This window comes from Asterias amurensis, chromosome 17, assembly GCF_032118995.1.
Source record: "Asterias amurensis chromosome 17, ASM3211899v1".
Lineage (NCBI taxonomy): Eukaryota > Metazoa > Echinodermata > Asteroidea > Forcipulatida > Asteriidae > Asterias > Asterias amurensis.
The window spans coordinates 2,223,943-2,246,417 of NC_092664.1; the positions used below are offsets into that span (position 1 = coordinate 2,223,943).

At 39.2% G+C, this 22,475-nt stretch overlaps 2 protein-coding genes across 6 annotated transcripts; one reads left to right on the forward strand and one right to left on the reverse strand.

The window, feature by feature from the left end:
* Positions 1-35: 35 nt before the first annotated feature.
* LOC139949739 (F-box/WD repeat-containing protein 2-like) lies at positions 36-6,793 on the reverse strand. Of its 2 annotated transcripts, none has more exons than XM_071948257.1 (7): positions 6,641-6,793; positions 5,122-5,764; positions 3,563-3,757; positions 2,862-2,995; positions 2,396-2,482; positions 1,766-1,944; positions 36-1,007 (listed from the first exon to the last, which is right to left on the reverse strand). In XM_071948257.1, exons 2-7 carry the CDS (start codon positions 5,645-5,647, stop codon positions 701-703), a joined length of 1,428 nt encoding a protein of 475 aa, XP_071804358.1. In that variant the 5' UTR covers positions 5,648-5,764; positions 6,641-6,793; the 3' UTR covers positions 36-700. The 2 variants fall into 2 exon arrangements, with proteins under 2 accessions (XP_071804358.1, XP_071804359.1); XM_071948258.1 differs by having other exon boundaries at positions 6,636-6,793.
* LOC139949742 (mitochondrial inner membrane protein Mpv17-like) lies at positions 6,792-17,737 on the forward strand. 4 transcript variants are annotated; one of them, XM_071948267.1, is made up of 8 exons: positions 6,792-6,852; positions 7,904-7,997; positions 8,498-8,613; positions 10,363-10,455; positions 11,018-11,113; positions 12,915-12,947; positions 14,237-14,289; positions 15,625-17,737. In XM_071948267.1, the coding sequence occupies exons 2-8, from the start codon at positions 7,925-7,927 to the stop codon at positions 15,773-15,775; spliced, it is 615 nt and encodes a 204-aa protein (XP_071804368.1). In that variant the 5' UTR covers positions 6,792-6,852; positions 7,904-7,924; the 3' UTR covers positions 15,776-17,737. The 4 variants fall into 4 exon arrangements, with proteins under 4 accessions (XP_071804368.1, XP_071804371.1, XP_071804369.1 ...); XM_071948268.1 differs by having other exon boundaries at positions 6,849-6,876; XM_071948269.1 differs by lacking the exon at positions 6,792-6,852 and adding an exon at positions 7,031-7,068.
* The last annotated feature ends 4,738 nt before the right edge of the window (positions 17,738-22,475 follow it).

Consider the following 22,475-nt stretch of genomic DNA (forward strand, 5'->3'; position numbering starts at 1 on the left):
TTGTTCATTCCCTGCTTTCTCTGTGTGTTTCAAACCAGCCCCTTCCCCCAAACCCCCTTCTTTGTCATCCCCCTGTTTTCTCTATGTGCTTTCATCTCTATCACACATTTTCACTCGACTGTTTCTATTACACCAGTAAACTTGTTTATGTTTATTGTGTTGTTGAGAAAGTCTCTGCAGGTCCGAAACGTCAGACCATTAACTATTTATCGTTATCTTATTTGACAGGTTAGAAAGAAAATTAAGCAGACAGCTTCAGCTTAGCGCATTCACCATGGATTAGCATTGATACGTCATTCATTTTCATGCAGTAATAAGCACTGAAAGATTGGCATGCCTATTTAAGTGCTTATGGTTATCAGCACTATGAAATGGAAATAGTTACTTTATTTTGTGCCCCCTTTCATCATATCAAAAGTTGAATTAAAATTACGGAGTGCAATTGAGCCGTCTACAAATCAATCCTGCAGGAAGTCAAGGCTTAGTTGCTCTTTTGTGAACATGTGATGTCACATCTTGAATTATGATGTGCCACAAGCATCCAAACTTTGATTACAATATTCTGTGGGATTACATTTTACAAAGGAAAAACATTGTATACTATTTCAGAAAAGTTACAGGGAGACGTTGTGTTTTAAGCAAATAGCACTGAAAGCTGCACAATGTAATCCCAGATTTTCGGTCTCTGGATGTTTTAACGTCACCTCAGCTCTTTACCCTCGACTGGCTGCCTCCAACGTACTAGATGCAAGCTGTGGTCCGTCATACTCGTTGCAAACACCAGGCCTTCCTCGGCCTCCAACCTCAGACCTTCCAACCATTGGACGGCACCGGCTACGAAGTTAGAGCCTCGTTTGGAGCGGCGGTAGGCTGGTAGGCGCCATGAGGAGATGACCTCGTGGGTCTGGGTGTTGAGGAGACGGAGGAATTGATGATCAAGGAGGAGAGTGAAGGCAGAGCAGATGCCAAGGAGGATGAGGTTGCTGGAGTCGGCGTACGGGATGAGTCTGAGGGAAAAAAAAAAAAAGAGAAAGATTGCTGCCTATTCGCTCACCAGATAATTGTTAGTCAAGTTTTGCTTTGTTTTGCTCTTAGCATTGCCACAATTTCTTTTTGTCTTGTCTTGGTTGGTTTGGTCTGCATTTGAGGTTATCAGTTTTTAGGCTTGCATCTCTGTTTCAGTGGGGTGTCTGTGTTTTGTCCTTTCGCTCATACTAAATGCTTTGTTTCCATTTTCTCCGGGGTTTTTCTTTTCCTGTGTAATTTTCCCCCCATTGTTAATGTGTTTTCTCTGTTTATTCTGTTGCCTGTCTATGGAGTCGTCATGTGTTGCCCTTACTACATTTACTACATGGCGATGGCTTGTTGTAGCTGAGCGGTCAATCACACTGAACTCAAGCTCTGGTGTTTCTGATCAACAAACTATGGGTTTGAGTTTTGGTCTTGATACTTGTGTCCATCCGTCGATTTCACCAATCTCTTCCTGACTTAGGATTAATCTTAGGACTTAGGACGAGTAAAGTTCTGTATCCATAGACATTCGGACGCGTTGAGCCCATCCTACATGTACATGTATTAGGACGAGTTACTCGTCCTAACTAACTCGAGATGGAATTAATTCTAGCTCTTTGAGAGATCAGCTGCCTAAGCAAGACACCTAACTGTGATTGCTTCACCCTTTGGATGGGACGAAAAGCCATTTAAATCAACCAAACACACAAAGCTAGACAATGTTCAAAGTTGATGTACTCAAAATAAAACTTACTTTGTCAACTCAAATGTTTGGAAACTCCAGACCAAGATGCCGATATCCGAGGCACACGCTACATGGGCTCCATAAAACTGTAGCCTCGGTAGGAAGGTTTGAGTATGGATGGCCATTGTGCTTGGTGATGTCAATGTTCTGATGCACTGTGACTCATCGCTGTTCTTCAAATTCCAAACCTGGTGATTTTTTCAAAGAAAGAAAAGTGAAGTCAGGTAAAAAGTTTGGGTTGAATGAAGACAAATTGAATAAAGCTGGGTTTAAACTTGTGCATCTGGATGAATGTGTTAGTGCTATTTGTTGCATGGTGAGGTATTCAGTTTGTCTGTTTGTGGTAATACCATTTTGTATGCATCTACTTTGCTGTGTAGAATAGTTCTTGAGAGCTTGTCTTACTATTTATTCTTCTGCAGCGGAGTAGATTTCTGGAATATGCATGTTAGATTTGAATATTGTCTGGTACAATGACGTGCTTGATCACAAGTTACCACTTAAATTTTGAATTCACCAGACTATAGAGACAGTTGCTACATGTATGTCACATGATTCGGGGCAAGCTTTTGCGTAGTTATGTAGTTCTGGAGTTCACAGTGAATTTCTTGTTGTTTTTGTCAAGTAAAAGTTCATCACCTTTATTTCTGCTTTGTCCATTGTAAGAAGAACAGGCTCACCGGCACTGAAAAACTCGGAGTCAACACATGCTTCGTGTAGAATCACCTGTAGACAAACAAAAATCGTCGATTACATTCATTGTTTCAGCAGAAGTTGGAATCAGGCGTCAAAATATCCACTGACCCAAGTCAAGATTTTTCACAATAGCTAAGTTTTGAAGTAGATGTATGTCTGAGACAAATTTCTTTACATAGCACCATGTGATGGTTTACAACGTGCTGTGGCGCAATATGCAGCCAATCAAATCAGGAACACTGGGTCCAACCCCTTCTCTTAGCGGTAAGTGCACTGGGTTCTTTTTACATGTATATCACATCACACGGAATGTTTTCTTTTAATGTTTTTTCCGCTGGTAACCTATTTTTGCTAAGTAAAAGTGTTTGTGCTAAGGAAGTTTTTGTGCATAATCTTGATTAATGCTTACTTGAGTGACCCAGTCACAATGTCCATGTAGTGTGTTCAACAGTGCGCCATCGCTCAAGCACCATAGCTTGACTGTGGTATCCGCTGAGCCACTGACTAACAGGTCCAGCTTGTCGCTATAATCAATGCTAAACACTAAAACAAAAAACCGTTAAGATACTTTTACAACAATTGAAACTACATAGATCAGAATATCATTAAAATCAGTGTTATAACCACTTCAGGACAAAAGTTCGGGTCTGGGATTTTCGAAATAACCCCCAGAAAAGGAAGATTACGAACAAAATTCCAGTACCTTCTGTCCCTCTTTGTAACAAAGCGTAGCAGGGTACACCTGTAGGTGCATGTCTGTGCACTCTACACAAGTGTAATGTTGGTGTGCAATACTTGTCAGCTGTCAGATTGACTGCTTTTGATCAGTTCAATAATACAATTTTAATTGGCCTTTGCATTACCGAGTTTCTAACCATGGGCAGGCCTCAAAATAACCCACAGCAATTGCCAGGGGTGCCCTGTGCTTTTGCTGTGGTGCCCTAGATGCAAGGTTCCTGTACAAGGTTTTCTCATGGAGGTGACACTTACAAGAGGGAAATTGCTGTTGCCCTTAAAGAGCGAAGTTCAAGGCCTGCATGGGATTTAGCATTACATTCCTGGTTGAGAGTTGTGTTAGGAAGTAATCATCCTTTTAAGGATGTGTTTTACCTGCCCCAGTGTGACCAGAGAACCTCTGAAGTCTGGTTCCAGTCTCCCAATCCCAACAGGCCACTGTATTATCAAACGAAGCTGTGATGAGTTTGTTGTCGTCAAACTTGATGTCAGCACAGGTGTGAGTCTGGAGTACTTTGAGACACTGGCCGGTGGAAACATCCCACAGCCGGGCTGTTAGATCATCAGATCCTGTTAATCATGTATAAGGAATGAAGAAATCGTTTTAGTTGTGTTGGTGAGAATTTTGGCGAGGTGTAGTAAGCCGTAATGTGTAGCCTAGAATTTGTATACATGTATTGTCTGGTACCATGATGTGCTTGATCACAAGTTAGAGACAGTTGCTACATGTACGTAACAATGTTCGGGGCAAGCTTTTGTGTAGTTACGATCATCGGATCCTGAGTGTTAAACATGTATAAGGAATGAAGAAACCGTTTTAGTTGTGTTGGTGAGAATTTTGGCGAGGAGTTGTAGTAAGTCTTCATGCAGAGTGTCATGGCCGAGTGGTTAAGAGCATTGAATTCAAGTTCTGGTGGTTAAGTCACCAGAGTGTGGGTTCGAATCCCGGTCGTGACACTTGTGTCCTTGAGCAAGATACTTTACTCTTATTGCTTCTCTTCAGCCAGGGGTATAAATGGGTACCTGCGAGGGTACAGGTTGATATTGTGAATAAAAAAGCTTTTGGAGCGCCACGGCAGCTCGGGCTGTATATTCCCGAGGGAGTTGAGAAAGATTAAAGGTATGTAATTGGCCAAATGACCAGGGCACTAATGTAAAGCGCATTGATACGGTCATTGTGAAATGTGCTATAAAAGAATTTGTTACTATTATGTGTAGCCTGGTATTTCCAAATGTGCTAAATGTGGTACTATTTTTTTACAGTCTCTAACAATTTGATGATAAACTGTAAACAGCAAATTCATTTTGTTCAAAGAGTACAGGCAAACTAAATGCAACACTGACATGACTAAGATTTTAAATGAAGGGATCATTTCAGTTGTTTTGGTGAGAATTTTCGGAGGAGGTGAAGTCTGGAATTTCCAAATTTGCTAATGTGTTACTAGACTGCATAAAGACACTGTATACTCTGTACTTTCCCTGAATTCTGTGAAGAAAATTCACAGCAGATTACTCGGGTGAGATTCAAACCCATGAACTTTGCCAATCTAGAGAAGATGTCTTACCAACTAGACCACCGAGTGCGCAGTAGCTAGAGGCATTTAATTTCCTCATTGTAAATAGTGCTATAAATGGCATGTCGTGTCGTACTCTAGCGGTTAAGAGCACTGAACTTAAACAGCCAATAAAGGATGATCTTAATATATCAACTATTACCTTTTTATGGCCAAATAGACATCGTAGATACCGGTTAATAACCATTTTACTCTCAAAATTTGCATTTAGAAATAAATAACTTGAGTCAAAAATGCACCCGGCCGCGCGGCTTTTTCAGCCGAGAGTCAAATTAAAAAAAAACCTGTCTTAAATTGTTTCTGTCACTTCAAGCGTCTTGATTAACCAATTTGTAGATTCGTGCAATTTAATCAAATTACCTGAGGCCAATTGTCCATTTCGATAATGCAGAGCATACACCCTGGCACTGTGTCCCCTTAATGTCAAACTATCAAATGCACATCCCTCTCGTAGCTGTCTAAGCCTCAACACAAAGTCCCTATAAGCAGCCTTCCAATCTCGTCCGTTCTGATCCAGACGTAACTCCAGCTCAGTGGCGTTCAACCCAAGCCGACAGCAGGCGTTCTGCCAGGCCTGGCCACACTCATTCACCATTTTGTTCCATTGTTTATTAACGAGGCAGCATCGACACAGAGTCTCGGCGTCCAACCAGGCTAGGAGGTAATTCCCGAGCTCTACCGGGAGGAGACGTAAGAAGTCTCGTTTCACAAGACCTTCGAGCTTGGTGGAGAGAAACCGAAGCTGGCTGGCACCGCTGGCTGCAATGAGATTGTCAAGGACCGAGCATCGTTGCTCATCGCTTAACTCTTCGGTGAAAGACCTGACTAGGTTACCGTGCCATTCATCAAACTTCTCCGATTCCATGTTTTGTTTTTTATGTTGCATCAATCATCCAACAGAAGGTACAGAATTCCTTTGGTAGGGGAAGGAGGTCACACCCATTATGATGATAGCATCCAGTTAAACTCAAACCACCGTGGCATTCTGATGAGAAAAGTACACCTGTAAAAAAAGTGACAAGTTATTTCAGACATTGGACAACAAATAATGTAACTCACTCACAATCAAAACACACCTTACAGTTACACTGGATCAGGTTACACTTGAATTGAAATTGAACAGTCATTATTATTACACATATAAAAACAAAACCCAGATTGGATCCATGAAATGAATTGATGTCTGTACTTTTTTAATGATGTTGTCTATTGTCTATTGGCTGGGAATGAAATGGGATCCTTCTTAATCTCTTCCTTTATTTGCTAAGGAGTCCATGATGAATATTATCTTATATTTATGAATATTATTCTTACAACAAGAATTATATTACAATAAATTATTTAAGTACATTCAAATCAATTATTTTATATTTAGCATCAATCAATCCCCAAAAAGCAAAAGTAAAAAAATGCATTTATTGCTTTTGGGTTTGGCATGGTGGAGGTTGAAGCGTGGAGGTAGAAGCATGGAGGTAGAGTTTTCTATTGGGGGTCTACCTATGGCTGCCGTTTATGGGTACAATCCAACCAATTAATCTTGCTTGAATTAAGTTCTTGAGGAGGGTTTTGCCAACTTGAAACTTCATTCGCATTCAGGAGTGCGCATTTCTACACCACTGTGCACTAATGCTCTCATGGATAGTCGCGCATTTTACTGCCATCCATTTCGCACGTTGTATTCGCGCAGTTTCACAACTGGTTCTTGTGTTTCAATATAAAATGTGCGCAAGATCGGAAATGCGCGGGCATTTCATACACACTGATCAACGAAGCGAAAAAGGCTGGATAATTTCACTCTATTGTTTTAAATTTAATATTTCTGGCTCCACCAAACAATCGGATAGGAATAAACCTACAGATCAAAAGCAGCATACCTTACCATGTAGGTTGTCTGTACTTCAACTTCACATAGCCTTACATGAGGGGTAATTAATACTGGATTTGGATCAAAACAATCAACAATTTTTGATCATATTACTCGATCATGTACACGATCACTTCGGGTTGGTCAGGTGATGTACATGACGCTTGAGGGCGCTATATATTTCACGTGTGATTGGTTGTTTTGGTAAAAAAGGTGAAAAATAGAAGGTAGGTGCGACTTTTTGATCGAGTGTGAGTTGTTTGTTATTGTCCGTTTGTTTGTTTGTTTGTTTGTTTGAATGATCTTCCCATCACGGGAACTCGGCAAACTCACACAAGGCATATAAACACCAAGCTGGCAACAGCCAATCTCTCTCGCAAACATTGATTCAGTGTAGACGACAATATTTTATTAAATTCAGTCATTCACATGTGAAATCAGCGGTAAGCTGGGTGGGGGATTCGAACCCACAACCTTGTGATTGCAAGTCATTAAATGATAAGTAATAACAAAAATACACAGGAACCTTGTGGAAAAGTTTCTGTCTGGCATCACCACTTTTTCATTTGATTGATATGAAATAAATTGTCTAATTTACCTCAAAATCCAATGATGAGATCCCTGGCCTTTGCTTGGCCTGTTGAGTAGGGGGGGGGGGCGTATTCTAATAAGTAACCAAAGCTAACTTGTCCTGCTTTCCTGTTGCTAGTTGCGATAGTGTAACCCTCCTCCTGGCGGTTGTCGGGAGTAGGGTTACGTTATCGCAACTAACCTGTTGCTTAGTTTAAAAAAAGCAAACTCTTCTTTTTTTTACTACATAAAAGTATAAAAGGGAGGGAAGTCAGGTTGGCGCAATGGTGTCTTGCCTCGCCTTCCACTCACCACTGCGACTGGGATCTTGGTTCGAATCCTACCGGGGGCACTGTGGATTTGGGTTTTTCAGTCCCTACATGGGAACAGTTTCCGTATGGCGCCACCACTTTTTCATTCAAAATAAAATAATATAGTATCTAATTTACCTGATTGATATATCCCTTTTTGTAAAAATGAGTGAAAAAGTGGTGGAAAGTTATCCCCTACATGTACTTGACTTCGTGGGTTTTCCTAGTTTTCCCTGGTACAATTCTCTGGGGTATTCCTCCCACTTCTAAGATTGAAATTTCTTCATTGTCATCTCACTTTGTCTAGATGCTGAAAAGGCTTTGAATATATCATAGATGTTGATGTAGGTATTTAATTCTAAGAAATGGTTTGTTTTATACTTTTTATTTATGACAGGTACTTTGAAGAGGAATCAAGATGTTGAGATTATGGCAGACGTACACAAGGTTTCTTCAGGCACATCCACTGAAAGCACAGATGATGAATACGTGTAAGTGAAAACAACTTAGACATTCTAAATGATTGTGTGACGTTCATTAATAAGGGAATAAAAGGGTAGCAACTAGTTCTTCTACGGCCGTTTAAATTAGGCAGGGTCGGCGGCTGTGGGATAAAGGCCCGAGCCGAAGGTGTGTTGGGGGGGGGGGGGGCAGGGGAGTACTCGGAGTATACCATGTATACAGTGCTCAGTGCTAGGACACATCGGTGTAAATGGTTTTCCTCATACAGGGCTGTCTGCTTCGTTTTTTAAAGGGCAAGGGCACCAGGGCATTTTCTTGGTAAAGGGCACCCTATGATGAAATTGCAAATTTGTACTGGAGCATTTCAAGGGCGCCAAGGCAATGACCAGGGAACACGGAGGCAATCACCTTTGTTGCCTCCGTAAAGTATCAGGCCTGAGGAAAATTGCTGTGCCCCTTTAAGCCTTGAAGAATGAAATTCAAGGCCTCAAACTGAATTTATGTAATAATAATAATCTCTAATTTTCAGGTGTTCTTATGGGTGTTGGTGACATCGTCTCACAACAGGTGGTTGAGAAAGCCGGATTGAAGAATCATAATGTAATCAGGACAGTGAGACAGGCTTCCTTTGGGCTAATCATTGGGGTAAGGGCTTCTTCATATCAAGTTTTATTTTGTGTGCTTGCAGGCCTGGGATTTCAACTTTGAGAGGGGCTCGGGGCAAGACCATTTTCATTTTAAAAAGGCACTTCATATCAGAGACTTTTGATACCAACGCCAAGACCAGGGGCAACAGAGGCAAACTTTGCCCCTTAGTTTTTCCTGTTTGCAAAGTTTAAACATTGTCAATGAAGTATAAAAATAATAATAATAACTCGTTTTTATATAGCACTTTTCACACCCGCAGGGCGTCTCAAAGCGCTTCACATTATTACCCCTGGTCACTGGGCCTTAACTCATTCCTTAAACCATCTCAGCTCCCTGGTGGGGAGTATGCAGCCTGTGCAACATTAATACGCGCTACTCGGCTAAATCAATCACAAGAACCATCTTTGCCCTCATAGGTACCCATTTACCCCTGGGTGGAGAGAAGCAATTATAGTTAAGTGTCTTGCTCAGGGACACAAGATAGTGTCACGACCGGGATTCGAACCCACACTCTGCTGAACAGAAGCACCAGAGCTTGAGCTCGGTGCTCTTATCCGCTCGGCCACGACACTCTACAAAATAACCATTTCATCGATAACCGATAACCATTTGCCCTTTAGTTAGCTACACACCCCTTTATATTATCAATCTATCACAAAAGTTATCTATTATATTTATTGGAAATCTAAATCTAGTTAAAATATAAAAATAGATTTAAAGTATTTAAAGGCAGTGGACACTTTTGGTAATTGTCAAAGACTAGCCTTCACAGTGGTGTATCTCAACATATGCATAAAATAACAAACCTGTGAAAATTTTAGCTCAATCAGTCATCGAACTTGCGAGATAATAATGAAAGAAAAATAACCCTTGTCACACAAAGTTGTGTGCATTTAGATGGTTGATTTTGAGACCTCAAGTTCTAAATCTGAGGTCTTGAAATCAAATTCGTGGAAAATTACTTGTTTTTTACCATCAACTTCTCCCCATTACTCGTCACCAAGAAAGGTTTTATGCCAATAATTATTTTGAGTATTTACCAATAGTGTGCACTGGCTTTAAGCAAAAACAAGAAAAGAGAAAAAAAATGTATGATCACAGTTTTTGGAACAAAGAATCGTTGCAGTTATATCACAGTGGATTTGAATATAGTGCCTGTGTACTCTTCGGTCGGCTGATGGGACCCCAAAATGTTTTCCTAGTTTGTTGTAACCTACGGGTTTGCAACCATAATAATAATAATAATAATAATAATAATAATAATAATACAATAATAAACATATCTATAACGCACCTTTTCCAAAGGATACAAAGCGCCAATTATTTTTACTGCAAGGTGAGTGGGACGAAGATTTTGAAATTATGAGACCTAATCCTTAGCACACCATGTAATGGTTTACACGGTGTTACGGCACATACAGCAGCCACAGCCAGGAACACCGGGGCGAACCCCTTCTCTTTTCGATAAGTGCATGCACTGAGTTCTTTTACATGCGTTACATAACACATGGGACCGACGGCTTTACGTCCCATCCGAAGGACGAAGCAATGGTCAAGTGGCTTCCTTAAGGACATAAGTGTCACACAGCTGAGGATTCGAACCCACACTCTGATCAGAAACACCAGAGTTTTATCGGTGCTCTTAACCGCTCAGCCACGACACTTCCGTGAAGTCGACAACTGATGCAGCGATTGGTAAATCTGTTCTTTGATTTATGTGAATGGTTTTTTTGTTTTTCAATTTAGGGACCACTCCTCTTTACGTGGTTTTCAACGTTAGACCGACTGGTTAAAGGAGCAGGCACTATCAGAGTCCTTAAAATGGTCGCCATTGATCAGGTACAGTGAATTTTGTAAACATTTGCTTTTTCTCACATCCAACAGCTTAAAGGCAGTGGACACTATTGGTAATTACTCAAAATAATTATTAGCATAAAACCTTTCTTGGTAACGAGTAATGGGGAGAGGTTGATGGTATAAAACATTGTGGGAAATGGCTCCCTCTGAAGTGCCATAGTTTTCGAGAAATTTTGATTTCGAGACCTCAAGTTTAGAACTTGAGGTCTCGAAATCAGCCATATAAACGCACACAACTTCGTGTGACCAGGGTGTTTTCTTCTTTCATTATTATCTCGCAACTTTGATGATCGATTGAGCTCAAATTTTCACAGGTTTGTTATTTTATGCATATGTTGAGATACACCAACTGTGAAGGCTAGTCTTTGACAATTACCAATAGTGTACACTGCCTTTTAGTGTCAATGACAGACCAAAGAATAATTCCCTCTGCCCAACATGATAAAATTGAGTATGAAATTAATTAATTGACTCATGTACTGTTTTAACCATGTGCACCCAAACTGTTTTCACAAGTATCTGTTTCTTCTGTTTTCTCCTTTAGTCTGTGATGGCTCCGTTGTTCATCACTACATTCTTCTCGTACATTGGCTTGACAAGTGGACTATCAATACAAAATGTCCGAGACAAACTAAAAAAGGTACTAGCAGTTTTTTAAAGCATTGACTCAATTTGTGTAGTTCCATTCCTTGTTGTATGAGTCCGAGTGTGAGTCTTTCCCACCGAGTGTGAGTCCCTAATATCCGAGTTTGGGTCCTCCCCACCAAGTCCATGTTCCTGTTGTCAAAGTCCGTAGACGACCCATCGAGTCAGTGTCCCTGTTGTCTGAGTCCGAGAGTGAGTCAACCCCACTGAGTCTGAGTCCCTGTTGTCTGAGTATGAGCCAGAATCCTGTCCATCGAGTTCATAACCCTGTTGTCAAAGTCCGAGTCCGAGTCCTTTTCCACCAGGTCCGTTTCCCTGTTGTCCAAGTCTTTGTCCAAGTTCTCCCAACTGATTCTGTGTCCCTGTTGCTAAGTCCGACCCACCAAGTCTGTGTCCCTGCTGTCCAAGTCCGACCCACAAAGTCTGTGTCCCTGTTGTCTGAGTCTGAGCCAGAATCCTTTTTATCAAGTTCATAAACCTGTTGTCAAAGTCCGAGTCCTTTTCCACCAGGTCCGTGTCCCTGTTGTCCATGTCTTTGTCCAAGTTCTCCCCACTGATTCTGTGTCCCTGTTGACCCAGTCCGATCCACAAAGTCTGTATCCCTGTTGTCCAAGTCCGACCCATCAAGTCTGTGTCCCTGTTGTCTGAGTATGAGCCAGAATTCTGTCCATTGAGTTCACAACCCTGTTGTCAAAGTCCGAGTCCTTTTCCACCAAGTCTGTGTCCCTGTTGTCTATATCTGGGTCCAAGACCTTCCCACCTTGTTCATGTTCCTGTTGTCAGAGTCTGAATCCTCCTCACCACGTCCAAGTTCCAGTTGTCTATCTTCGATTCCTAGTCCTCCCTACCGAGTATCCCTGTTATTCAAGTCCGAGTCCTCCCAACCGAGTCCCTGTTGTCCGAGTCCTCCCGACCGAGTCCCTGTTGCCATAGTCAGAGTCAAGTCTTTCCCAAAGAGTTTGAGTCCCTGTTGTCTGCCTCCGTGTTTAAGTCTAGGTCAAAGTCTGAGTCCGCCCCACTGACTTCATGTCCCTGTTGCCAAAGTCCGAGTCCAAATCCTTCCCAAAGAGTTTGAGTCCTTGTTGTCTGCCTCCGTGTTTTAGTCTAGGTCCAAGTCTGAGTCCACCCCACCGAGTTCGTGTCCCTGTTGCCAAAGTCTGAGTCCAAATCCTTCCCAAAGAGTTTGAGTCCCTGTTGTCAGCCTCCGTGTTTAAGTCTAGGTCCAAGTCTGAGTCCACCCCCACCGAGTTTGTGCCCCTGTTGGTTGTGTCCCTGTTGCCGGAGTCTTGAGTCCAAGTCCTCCACACTGAGTCTGAGTCCCTGTCTGTCTGAGTCCCTCATGTATAAGTAAGTGCAGAACTATTAGTAAGTCATTGCATCACACGCGTTGGTATCGCTCCACGCCAACAGTTTTTGTTGCGTTGGACTCAAAAACTTGCACACATTTGTGTGTAACTTTACCAAAAACAGAAATTGGGAGGGGGCTGACATTACATCAGTTTGCAGAGCACCGGCACGGTTGTGTAGTATCAGGTTCAAAGTCCCTCTCTAATTGATAATATCTTATTTCAAACCCAAATCATTGGGTCCTAAACTGCAAGCAGTAGCTTGGGCCCTTCTTGCAAGCCAGTGCTTTGGTCTTGTAGATTTGCAGTTGTAAGTTAAGCAATGTTCCTGTGAAATGTATAACTCAATTATGTTTTTTGACAACTAAGGCTCTTCATGAAAATGGGCGATATGCGTAAATCTTTGTATAATTTGTTGAATCTTCTTGATTTTTCTTTGTTTTGTTACAGGATTTTAAGACGACTTTACTCACCAACTACAAGGTAAGCACAATTTTATTAGTGATGTTTGAAGATTTGCATGGTGTGGAGAATAAGAAGCAACTACAACTAGTAAACTTACGGGTCAACCATGTAGTGAAATTTTGTTATTCGGATACCGCTGGCCAACTATCCGAAATTAACCGGATATTCGGATAGTTTTTTCGCCGCTAGAGGGCGCTATTAAAAAAAAATTAAAAAAAATATTTTTTTGCTATTTTTTTGATTGATATTTGTTTTAGACAGTGTCACGCGGTTCATTCATAAAAATGACCGGATCTAATTTAAAGATGGCGATTTGCTTTTTCTTTTGATCGTGATTGACTCTACGTGAAGGAAAACTTTGTAATCTTTGAACAAATTACGTCAGAAATGTCATTGTTTTAACTCTTCACGGAGGTGAGCATAGTTAAATACTTAATTTATGCTGCTTTATGCTGTCTTAATAGAAGTTTCATAAGGATTCAGACGAAACATTTATATCCGTTGTCGCCCGACGTCCGCGGATATTCGGATTTTAAAGAATATCCGGTTACTTGGTTGTAATTACAGAACTATCCGGTTTATAAATAGGTATTTGCGCCCATTGCGGATATCCGGTTAAGAAAAAAAAGGCATTCGCGGTTACGGATAGGGAAACCTTTTCGCCATTAACCGGATATTCGAATAATTCGCCCAGGCCTACTTGTGATTGATTTAGCCGAGTAGCGCATTGTTGCCTTTGAGCGCTTTGTAACACCCTGTGAAAAAGCGATATATAAAACTAAATATTGCTGTAATTATTCTCCTCGCGCCAGCTCTTTACAGAGCCAACACTCAGATTTACACTCCTCCCAAAAAGTTTTTTTTCTCATTGTTTTACCCAAGCGTTAACTATCAACCTCAAATTTAGTATTTAATTTTTGTTTAAATATTTATTACCAAAGCCTTTCCTAAAAGACGGGCCTTTTCAAATCTCTTTTTGTCTTGAATCTATGATACACAGAAAAAAATGAAACGATCATATTAAAAAAGAGTTTGCGTTGTTTTAAAACAAACAGGCTGAAAGTGGTCGTGATTCGCGAAAGACTTCCGCGTAGCAAAGGTAACTTAACAGGGCCCCTAAAAAGTCCAATGGGAACAGCTCTGCACTGTAAACCTACTGCGACTACGCTGTAAAATGCTTTGCAAATGTCGCTGTATATAAGACCAGGTGGGAACAAACAGTAGCCAGTCACGATAACTTTCCGCATGGCAGCGGAAGAAAAAGTCCAGTTGGAACACGGCTTTAAACATTGAACAATTCTTTACAGGTCTGGCCTGCTGTGCAACTTGTCAACTTCTACTTTGTCCCACTACAACACAGGTAAGTTACTTTAAAGGAACACGTTGCCTTGGATCGGTCGAGTTGGTCTTTGAAAAGCGTTTGTAACCGTTTTTTATAAAATGCATATGGGTAGAAAGATGTTGTAAAAGTAGAATACAATGATCCAATGATCCACACAAACATGCCTCGAAATTGCGTGGTTTTCATTTTACCTCGTCGACTAAGACGTCGGCCATTTATGGGGGTCAAAATTTTGACTCCCATAAATGGCCGACCATGTTAGTTCGCACAGTAGAAGGAAAACCACGCAATTTCGAGGCAAACTTGTGTGGATCATTGTATTCTACTTTTAAAACATCTTTCCAACCATATGCATTTTATAAAAAACGGTTACAAACGCTTTTGTTTTGACCAACTCGTCCGATCCAAGGCAACGTGTTCCTTTAAGATGTCATTTTCAGATTATTACAAACTGCATTTAAATTTTTTAGAAATTTTGCTTTTGCTTCAAGTTGCACTCTTTTGGGGAACTTGCTTTGAAACTTAAAGGAACACCTTGCCTTGGATCGGACGAGTTGGTCTATAAAAAGCGTTTGTAACTTATAAAATGCATATGGGTAGAAAGATGCTCTAAAAGTAGAAAACAATGATCCACACAAGTTTGCCTCGAAATTGCGTGGTTTTATTTTGACTTTGCAAACTAACACGTCGGCAGTAAACAATTTGACTCCCATAAATAAATGGACGACCGTGTTAGTTGACGAGGTAAAAGGAAAACCGTGCAATTTTGAGACATGTTTGTGTGGATCATTGTATTCTACTTTTACAGCATCTTTCTACCCATAGTTTTTTGGCATTTTATAAAAAACGGTTACAAACAAAGACCAACTCGACCGATCCAAGGCAGCGTGTTCCTTTAAAGATATTGTAAACGTTTGGTAATTTGAACCCACTGTTTGTTTTAATCCAATTACAGTTGTAGATATAATATCATAAAACTTTGTATTTATTGTTTAAAATAGTGGAGCTTTAATAATGCTGCAAATTGCACAGTTGTAACTGTGTTGCACAATACATTTGATTATATTTGCTTTTGCTGCAAACACACCTTGATATACATGTAGATAAGTGTATTTCTAAAAACAACACAAGTAGTTATTTAAAGATGTTAAATTTACATTGGGGATAAATAATATAATCTGGTTTCACTCTTCCACCGATGTTTGTCATTGTATACTGTGTGAACAAAAAATAATTTTTAGATTTCCTTAATTGCTGTTGCCTATATAGATTCTGCATTTAGTTTTTCAATTTAAAACACCCTCTGTATTTCACTGATTTTTTCTTCTTCTTTTTCATAATTTTTTCACCCAGGGTCCTAGCAGTAAATCTAGTGGCTGTATTCTGGAATACATACTTGAGTTGGATGGCAAATACGCCCATCGAGGAGGGACAAAAAGACACTAATGACGTTAGTGATGCACCATTGTCTGAAACACTTCAAATCGATGCTCCAAGATCATGACGAGACAATATGTAAATAACTGTAGTTCAAGTGATCATTGAGGTGCTAAGCTGAGGTGCTAAGCATAGAGAGACTTTACTTAGCAAAAAAGGTTCTGATCAAAAGTACTAATACTGTATCACAAACCGATGCTCCAAGATCATGACGAGACAATATTCGAACAACTATGGTTCAAGTTATTATTGAGTTGCTAGGCTGAGGTGCTAGCCAGGCTAATCTGCTAAGCATAGAGTGACTTTACTTAGCAGAAAAGGTTACTTTCAAAAGTAAATGATTTTGCTCTAAGATCATGAAGATACAATATTCGGACAACTATTGATCAAGTGATTGATGAAGTGCTGAGTTGAGGTGCTCAGCTAATCTGCTAAGCATAGAGGGAATTTACTTAGAAGAAAAGGTTACAACCACAAGTACTAATACTATATCACACATCAAATCGATGCTCCAAGATCATGACAAGACAATAATTGGATAACAGTGGTTTAAGTGTTTATTGAGGTGCCAAGCTGAGGTGCTAAGCTAATTTGCTAAGCACAGATTTAATTTACTTAGCAAAAAAGGTTACAATCAAAAGTGCTAATATTATATCATGCTTAAAGATCATGACGAGACAATATTCAGACAACTGTGGTTCAAAGAATCATTGAGATGCAAAGCTAAGGTCCTAGGCTAATATGCTAAGCATAAAATGACTTTACTTAGCAGAAAATGTTTTGATCAAAAGTATATACTATATCACACTTCAAGTCGGTGCTCCAAGATCACAACAAGACAATATTCAGACAACTATGGTTCATGTGATCATTTAGGTGCTAAGCTGAGGTACTAAGCTAATTTGCTAAGCCAGGAGTGCCAGGAGTGTCACCTGTGACAGACATGGCGCATTATAAGTTTCCCATATTAAGCATAGAATGACTTTAGTTACCAGAAAAGGTTACAATAAAAGGTACTAATACTATATCAGGCTTAAAGATATTGCTCTAAGATCATATTGTACAATATTCAGACAACTATGGTTCAAGTGATCATTTAGGTGCTAAGCTGAGGTACTAAGCTAATCTGCTAAGCATATAATGACTTAAATTAGCAGAAAATGTTACAATGAAAAGTACTGATACTATTTCACGTTTATTGAAGTGACTATTTCAATCAGTGATAATTTCTCTGTTTTGTTATTTATGCATGATTGGTGAGACTGACAAAAAAGTCACAGAGAGTGTTTTATGTGATCATTCATGTACATGAAATAACAAACCTGTGAAAATTTGGGCTTAATCCGTTGTGTTGGGCAGGAAAAAGTTGTGGACAAGATTCAGATTTTTATTTTGGTTCCAACATCTGAAATCAGCTGTTGAGTTTATTTTAGGTTTTCAGATATGATTTTCTTCATAATCAGTAAGCTTTCAGACTAAAACTAAACAATGATGTCTGGATTCTTACCAATTCTGTAAAACACCTTTAATTTAAAGGCAGTGGACACTACTGGTAATTACTCAAAATAATTATTAGCATAAAACCGTACTAGCGAGTAATTGGGATCGGGGAGAGGTTGATAGTATATAACATTTTGAGAAACTGCTCTCTCTGAAGTGAAGTAGTTTTTGAGAAGGAAGTAATTTTCCACGAATTTGATTTTGAGACCTCAGATTTAGAATTTGAGGTCTCAAAATCAAACATCTGAAAGCACACAACTTCTTGTGACAAGGGTGTTTTTTTTTCATTCTTATCTCACAACTTTGACGACCAATTGAGCTCAAATTTCCACAGGTTTGTTATGATGAGATAAAGTGAGAAGACTGGTCTTTGACAATTACCAATAAGTCCACTGTCTTTAAAGCATTTGTATTCAAATTTGCCCAAAGCTACTGTTGAAATATTATGTTGATATCATGGTATAAACTACATTGAGAACTGATTGGGTAAAAATTCATTTAATTTTGGGGTTGGAACAAAAGAGTTTTTGTTTTACCCAAAACTGTTATAATAATTTTGTTAAATTCTTTTCACAAACCTACTTATCACATAGTGATACGTAGGTTTAACTTACAGTTCTTGTCATGGTCATTTTGTTGTCATATCTTGCCTCAACGAGACTGAATTCCTTCTCCACAACGATATTTATTATTACACTTTAGATGCATCCCATCGTGGCCCAAATGGGTGGGTAAAACCGGACACTACAGAAATAAAAAGTAAAGTTTGGTGTATAAAAAATGTAAAAAGCAGGAAAAAACCCACAAAACTTGAAACTTCATTAAAAGGTGAACATTATAAATCACCTTTAGCTTAAGTCAGCCCACATGATCTTTGGGATAAATTAGTATTTTGTAATTTGCTATTTGAAATAAAAAATGTGCAACTCCCTTAAAGGCACTGGACACCTTTGGTGGACTGTCAAAGACCAGTTTCATTTGGTGTTTCCCAACATAAAATAACAAACCTGTGAAAATTTGGTCTCAATTGGTCATCAAAGTTGCAAGAGAATAATGAACGAAAAAACACCCTTGTTGCACAATTAATGTGTGTGCTTTCAGTTGCATAATAAGTGGCTTATCAGATGAGGGTTGTCAAAAAACAGAACAAAATAATTGTGTTTTCTTGGGGATGGTTAATAACCACGAGAGGGCGCTGTAGCGTTTGGGATGTAAAGGACGGGTGTTGTTTTTAGATTCCCCAAACTTTTGGTTTTACATTAATGGTTTGTCTGTTCCTTGCTCTTATACTTTACTCATAATCATCGCATGACGAAAAGTATTGTATTCCTCATCACATTAAAGGAACACGTTGCCTTGGATCGGACGAGTTGGTCTATAAAAAGCGTTTGTAACCGTTTGTTGTAAAATACATGGTTGGAAAGATGTTAGAATACATATTAGAATACAATGATCCATGATACATATTTGCCTCGAAATTGCGTGGTTTTCCTTTTACTTTGCAAACTAACGCGGGCGGCCATTTATGGAAGTCAAATTTTTGACTCGTATAAATGGCCGACTTTGTCGACGAGGTGAGAGGAAAACCACGCAATTTCGAGTGATACTTGTGTGGATAATTATATTCTACTTTTAAATTATCTTTCTAATTATATGCATTTTATAACAAACGGTTACAAACGCTTTTCAAAGATCAACTCGACCGATCCAATGCAACGTGTTCCTTTAATTATAATCACCGAAAAGTATTGTATTCCTCATCACATTGATGTGATTGAAACCAAAGGCATTGCCGCCCCTGTAAATCGTCCCTGAGTATAACCTCACTACTCGCATTCTGAAAATAAAATAATATTAATGAAAAACGGAATAATTACTAAATTGGCCATTATTTTTGTACTTCTAGTAAATGTTCACCTTTTGTTTTAGAATGTTAACTATATTAAACTGATCTGTTTACGTTTGCGTTCGTTTTTCAAATAAAATCTTGTTATTTTTAATGATAGATCTCTACTCTAAAGTCTTAATAAAACTTCATTGAAGATTACACACCTAAATAGTGGATGGGTTAATGACGTTTCGCCTTATTTTTCCAAGAAATGTTTTTAAATTAACTTTGTTTGGAATGAACAAGGTAATTAATTTGTTTCTGTAGGAAGGACAAAACTGGACCGCTTTATTTCCAAGATAATTGAACAATTTATGTAGGACTCGGAAAACAGAGCCTACAAAGTTCCTTGGTCAATGCCCGTGCTTGATAGCTCTGGATTTAATTCCTCCTATGATACATGATTTTAGCGAACTTGGGGTTATTCTGGGAAATAAACAGAACTTTGGTGGTGGGGTTTGAAGAAACGTTAGTCATGGTTCGTCACAATGATGGTTCATCGCGGAAACATTCATCACCGAAGTGGGTGTAAGAAAAAAAAGCGCGTGTGCCATGCCACACGGGTCTGTTTGGGCGTTATGAGTACCCCCCCCCCCCCATCCCCATCCCCCTTCCCCTCCCCCATTTAGCCAGGGCATGGGATTCCCCCTCCTTCAAACAATGGTCACATCATCATTTCAGTGTATAACAATCATCGTGTCTGACACGCATGCGGGGAGCAAAGTCTTCCGGCGTGACGCCAGATAAGGCCACAAGCCACGGCCCTTTGCTAAACCATGGTTTGGGGTTGGGCTCACGCTCGTTCCGCATGGTTGAAGTCCCGTACCGAAGTATACGCTTAAGGCGGAGCCTAAGCCCACAATGCCGTTGTTTCGAAAGGGCCAATGGCTGCCGCCGGGCTCTTTATCACTCTCGTCCCCTGGCTTGCTGTTGTTGTGGGGACGGACTCACTGCCTAGGATCCTTTTATAAAAATGCAAATTTTCCGTTTGTTTTTAAACTGTTCGTCTTGAAATTTGATGTTATCAGGGAATAATGGTTCATAAATATTGTACACGTACATTATTGTTCACTTTTGAGAAATTTGTGTTTGATTTTGGGAATCATAGCAGAAAACGTTGATGTTTTTGCAAACGAGGTTGTATCATTGCCCCACACTGCATGACCATTGCGCAATGTTTCAGGGGGTCGTCAATTGCGAGTATGACGTCAATACATGCAACCCCTCCCTGTCAGTATAAATGCCACATGATTGCCTTTGCTTCGGTCCTTTTCATACGTGGCGGATCAGGTATGTAAGCGTTTCATTATTGGTGGTCAGTACGATTTTTTATCCCTTTAAATTTCAGGTTTTTATCATCCATCATGTAACGTAGATGTTATCGGCAGATACGTTGAAGGACATAGAAAACATGGGTTTGCGTATTTTTTTTCTGTAATTTGAAAAAATGATAAATTTAGTAAAATATGTTTCACCGGTATTTGGGCTTTGGCTCATTTACATGTGACATTCTTGTGACGTCTTTGTCAAATTAAATATTTTATTTTAACCTAACCATTATTAATTATATAATTCTAGTGAACTGGTTTGTATTACATGTCCAACTAATAAGTTATGTTATTGGAATTTGGTTTTTGATTGTTGTTACATTAGTAGTTTTAGGCCATTTTGTTATTTGTGGAAGGTGCAAACTTGTCTTGTCCTTGTGGCTAAAGCCCACTCATCATTGTAACTAGACACCTTACCGCTGATATTACGTAGACAGCAAGACAGATTAAATGGCTGTCTGGTAATTGTGGCGTCTACTTAAATCATCTCAACTGCTCAATGTTGACCAAATTGAAACAGTAAAAAACAGTTAAAATATTTTTGTTTCTCGAACATCAAACATAATGCATGCCATATTGCCAATTGCAGTGAGTGAGAGATGAGCGAGTGCAGTCTGAATGAATGTTAAGTATATTGAGAAATTAGAACAAAACAATTGAAATTAATAATCTATAGCAAGGATAGGAAATATGTAGTAATAATTTGGGGTTGTTGATATCGGCTTCCTTGGATTCGATGTTCGATGTAGTACGTAGACAAGTTGATGATGAATTCCTGTGCAACAGTCTTAAACTGGTTGGCACACCCGAACAATTAACTGAAAAACTTATAGGTGAACAAGTTTTTTGATGTAGATTAAAGATGGTTTAGTTTGTATTTTTTTTAAAACATTGCTTTGGACTTGAAAGCAATGATTTGTTGGATGTTGCAGTTTGCTAATCACTTTTTCTTTGTTCAATCCAAAACCATGTGGTATTTTTACACAGAAGTTGCAGTGACTGAATCATGTCATGCATGTTTTGCGAGGCCCAAAGTGAAAAAGAATTTAGGAATTATTCCTTTGTCTACTCTAAATTTATACAACGAAGAATAAATAACTGTATTTCACAAAGTTTATCTTTGAGGTAGATGTGCAAATGTAAGTAGGGGCAGTCAAGTAATGTTTAGGTATAGCTTATTTGTTTGTAAGGATTTCTTAACTCTGTATTTTTAACAAGGAAATACAAATGTATGAAATTTACAGGAAACAATGGTAATACTAAAGTGAAAACATAAGGTTGAATTCTTCAGCTAAAAACAAGCCAAAAAAAGATCCTCCACTATTTCATAATGTGCAAATTTCACCACAGTTTAAGCTGTTCTCTGTTATTTCATAATTGTGTGCAAATTACTAGAGCCTTGGCCATAGGGCATTATGAAACTGCATGTTTTCTTTGATTAGTTTTTGTGCTGAATGTTACTGGCAATTAATGCACAACTGTAAATGAATAGTTAGCATTTTGTCATGTTAGGCTTTCTTGCTCTTTGCCCAGATTTCACAGTTTAGTGCACTACAGACTTATCGAATGACTAGCAATTATGCAACATAGTATGATTATTACAAAATGGCATCGAACCATTCTAGACAGGCATATTTTTGATGTGAGACATGTACTCAATGCCAAAGTATACTAACTGTGATTAGCTGCTGAGCTTGATGATTTTAGAATTTAATTGAAATTCTAAATGAAACATAAATAACCTCTAGTACAAGTTGCTATTTGCATTGTGACTTATTGGTGTATGAAAGAGTATATCTCCCAACAAATTATTTTCCCCCAGGTATAAAAACAAACCAAGTGCCTAGTATGTTAATTTTTTTTTTTCCAAAGGTTGCTTGTAAATGCCTGAGAAACTTAAATATATAAACTTAAACTTATAAATGTTAACTGCAAGCAATGACACATCAAAATAGATAACATCTTTTCTGAGTTGAACGTGGACTGCTCGACAGTGCTTCTATGATTAAAGCATTGCTTCTTACCCATTTTCAGAGAAAATATTGCACAAA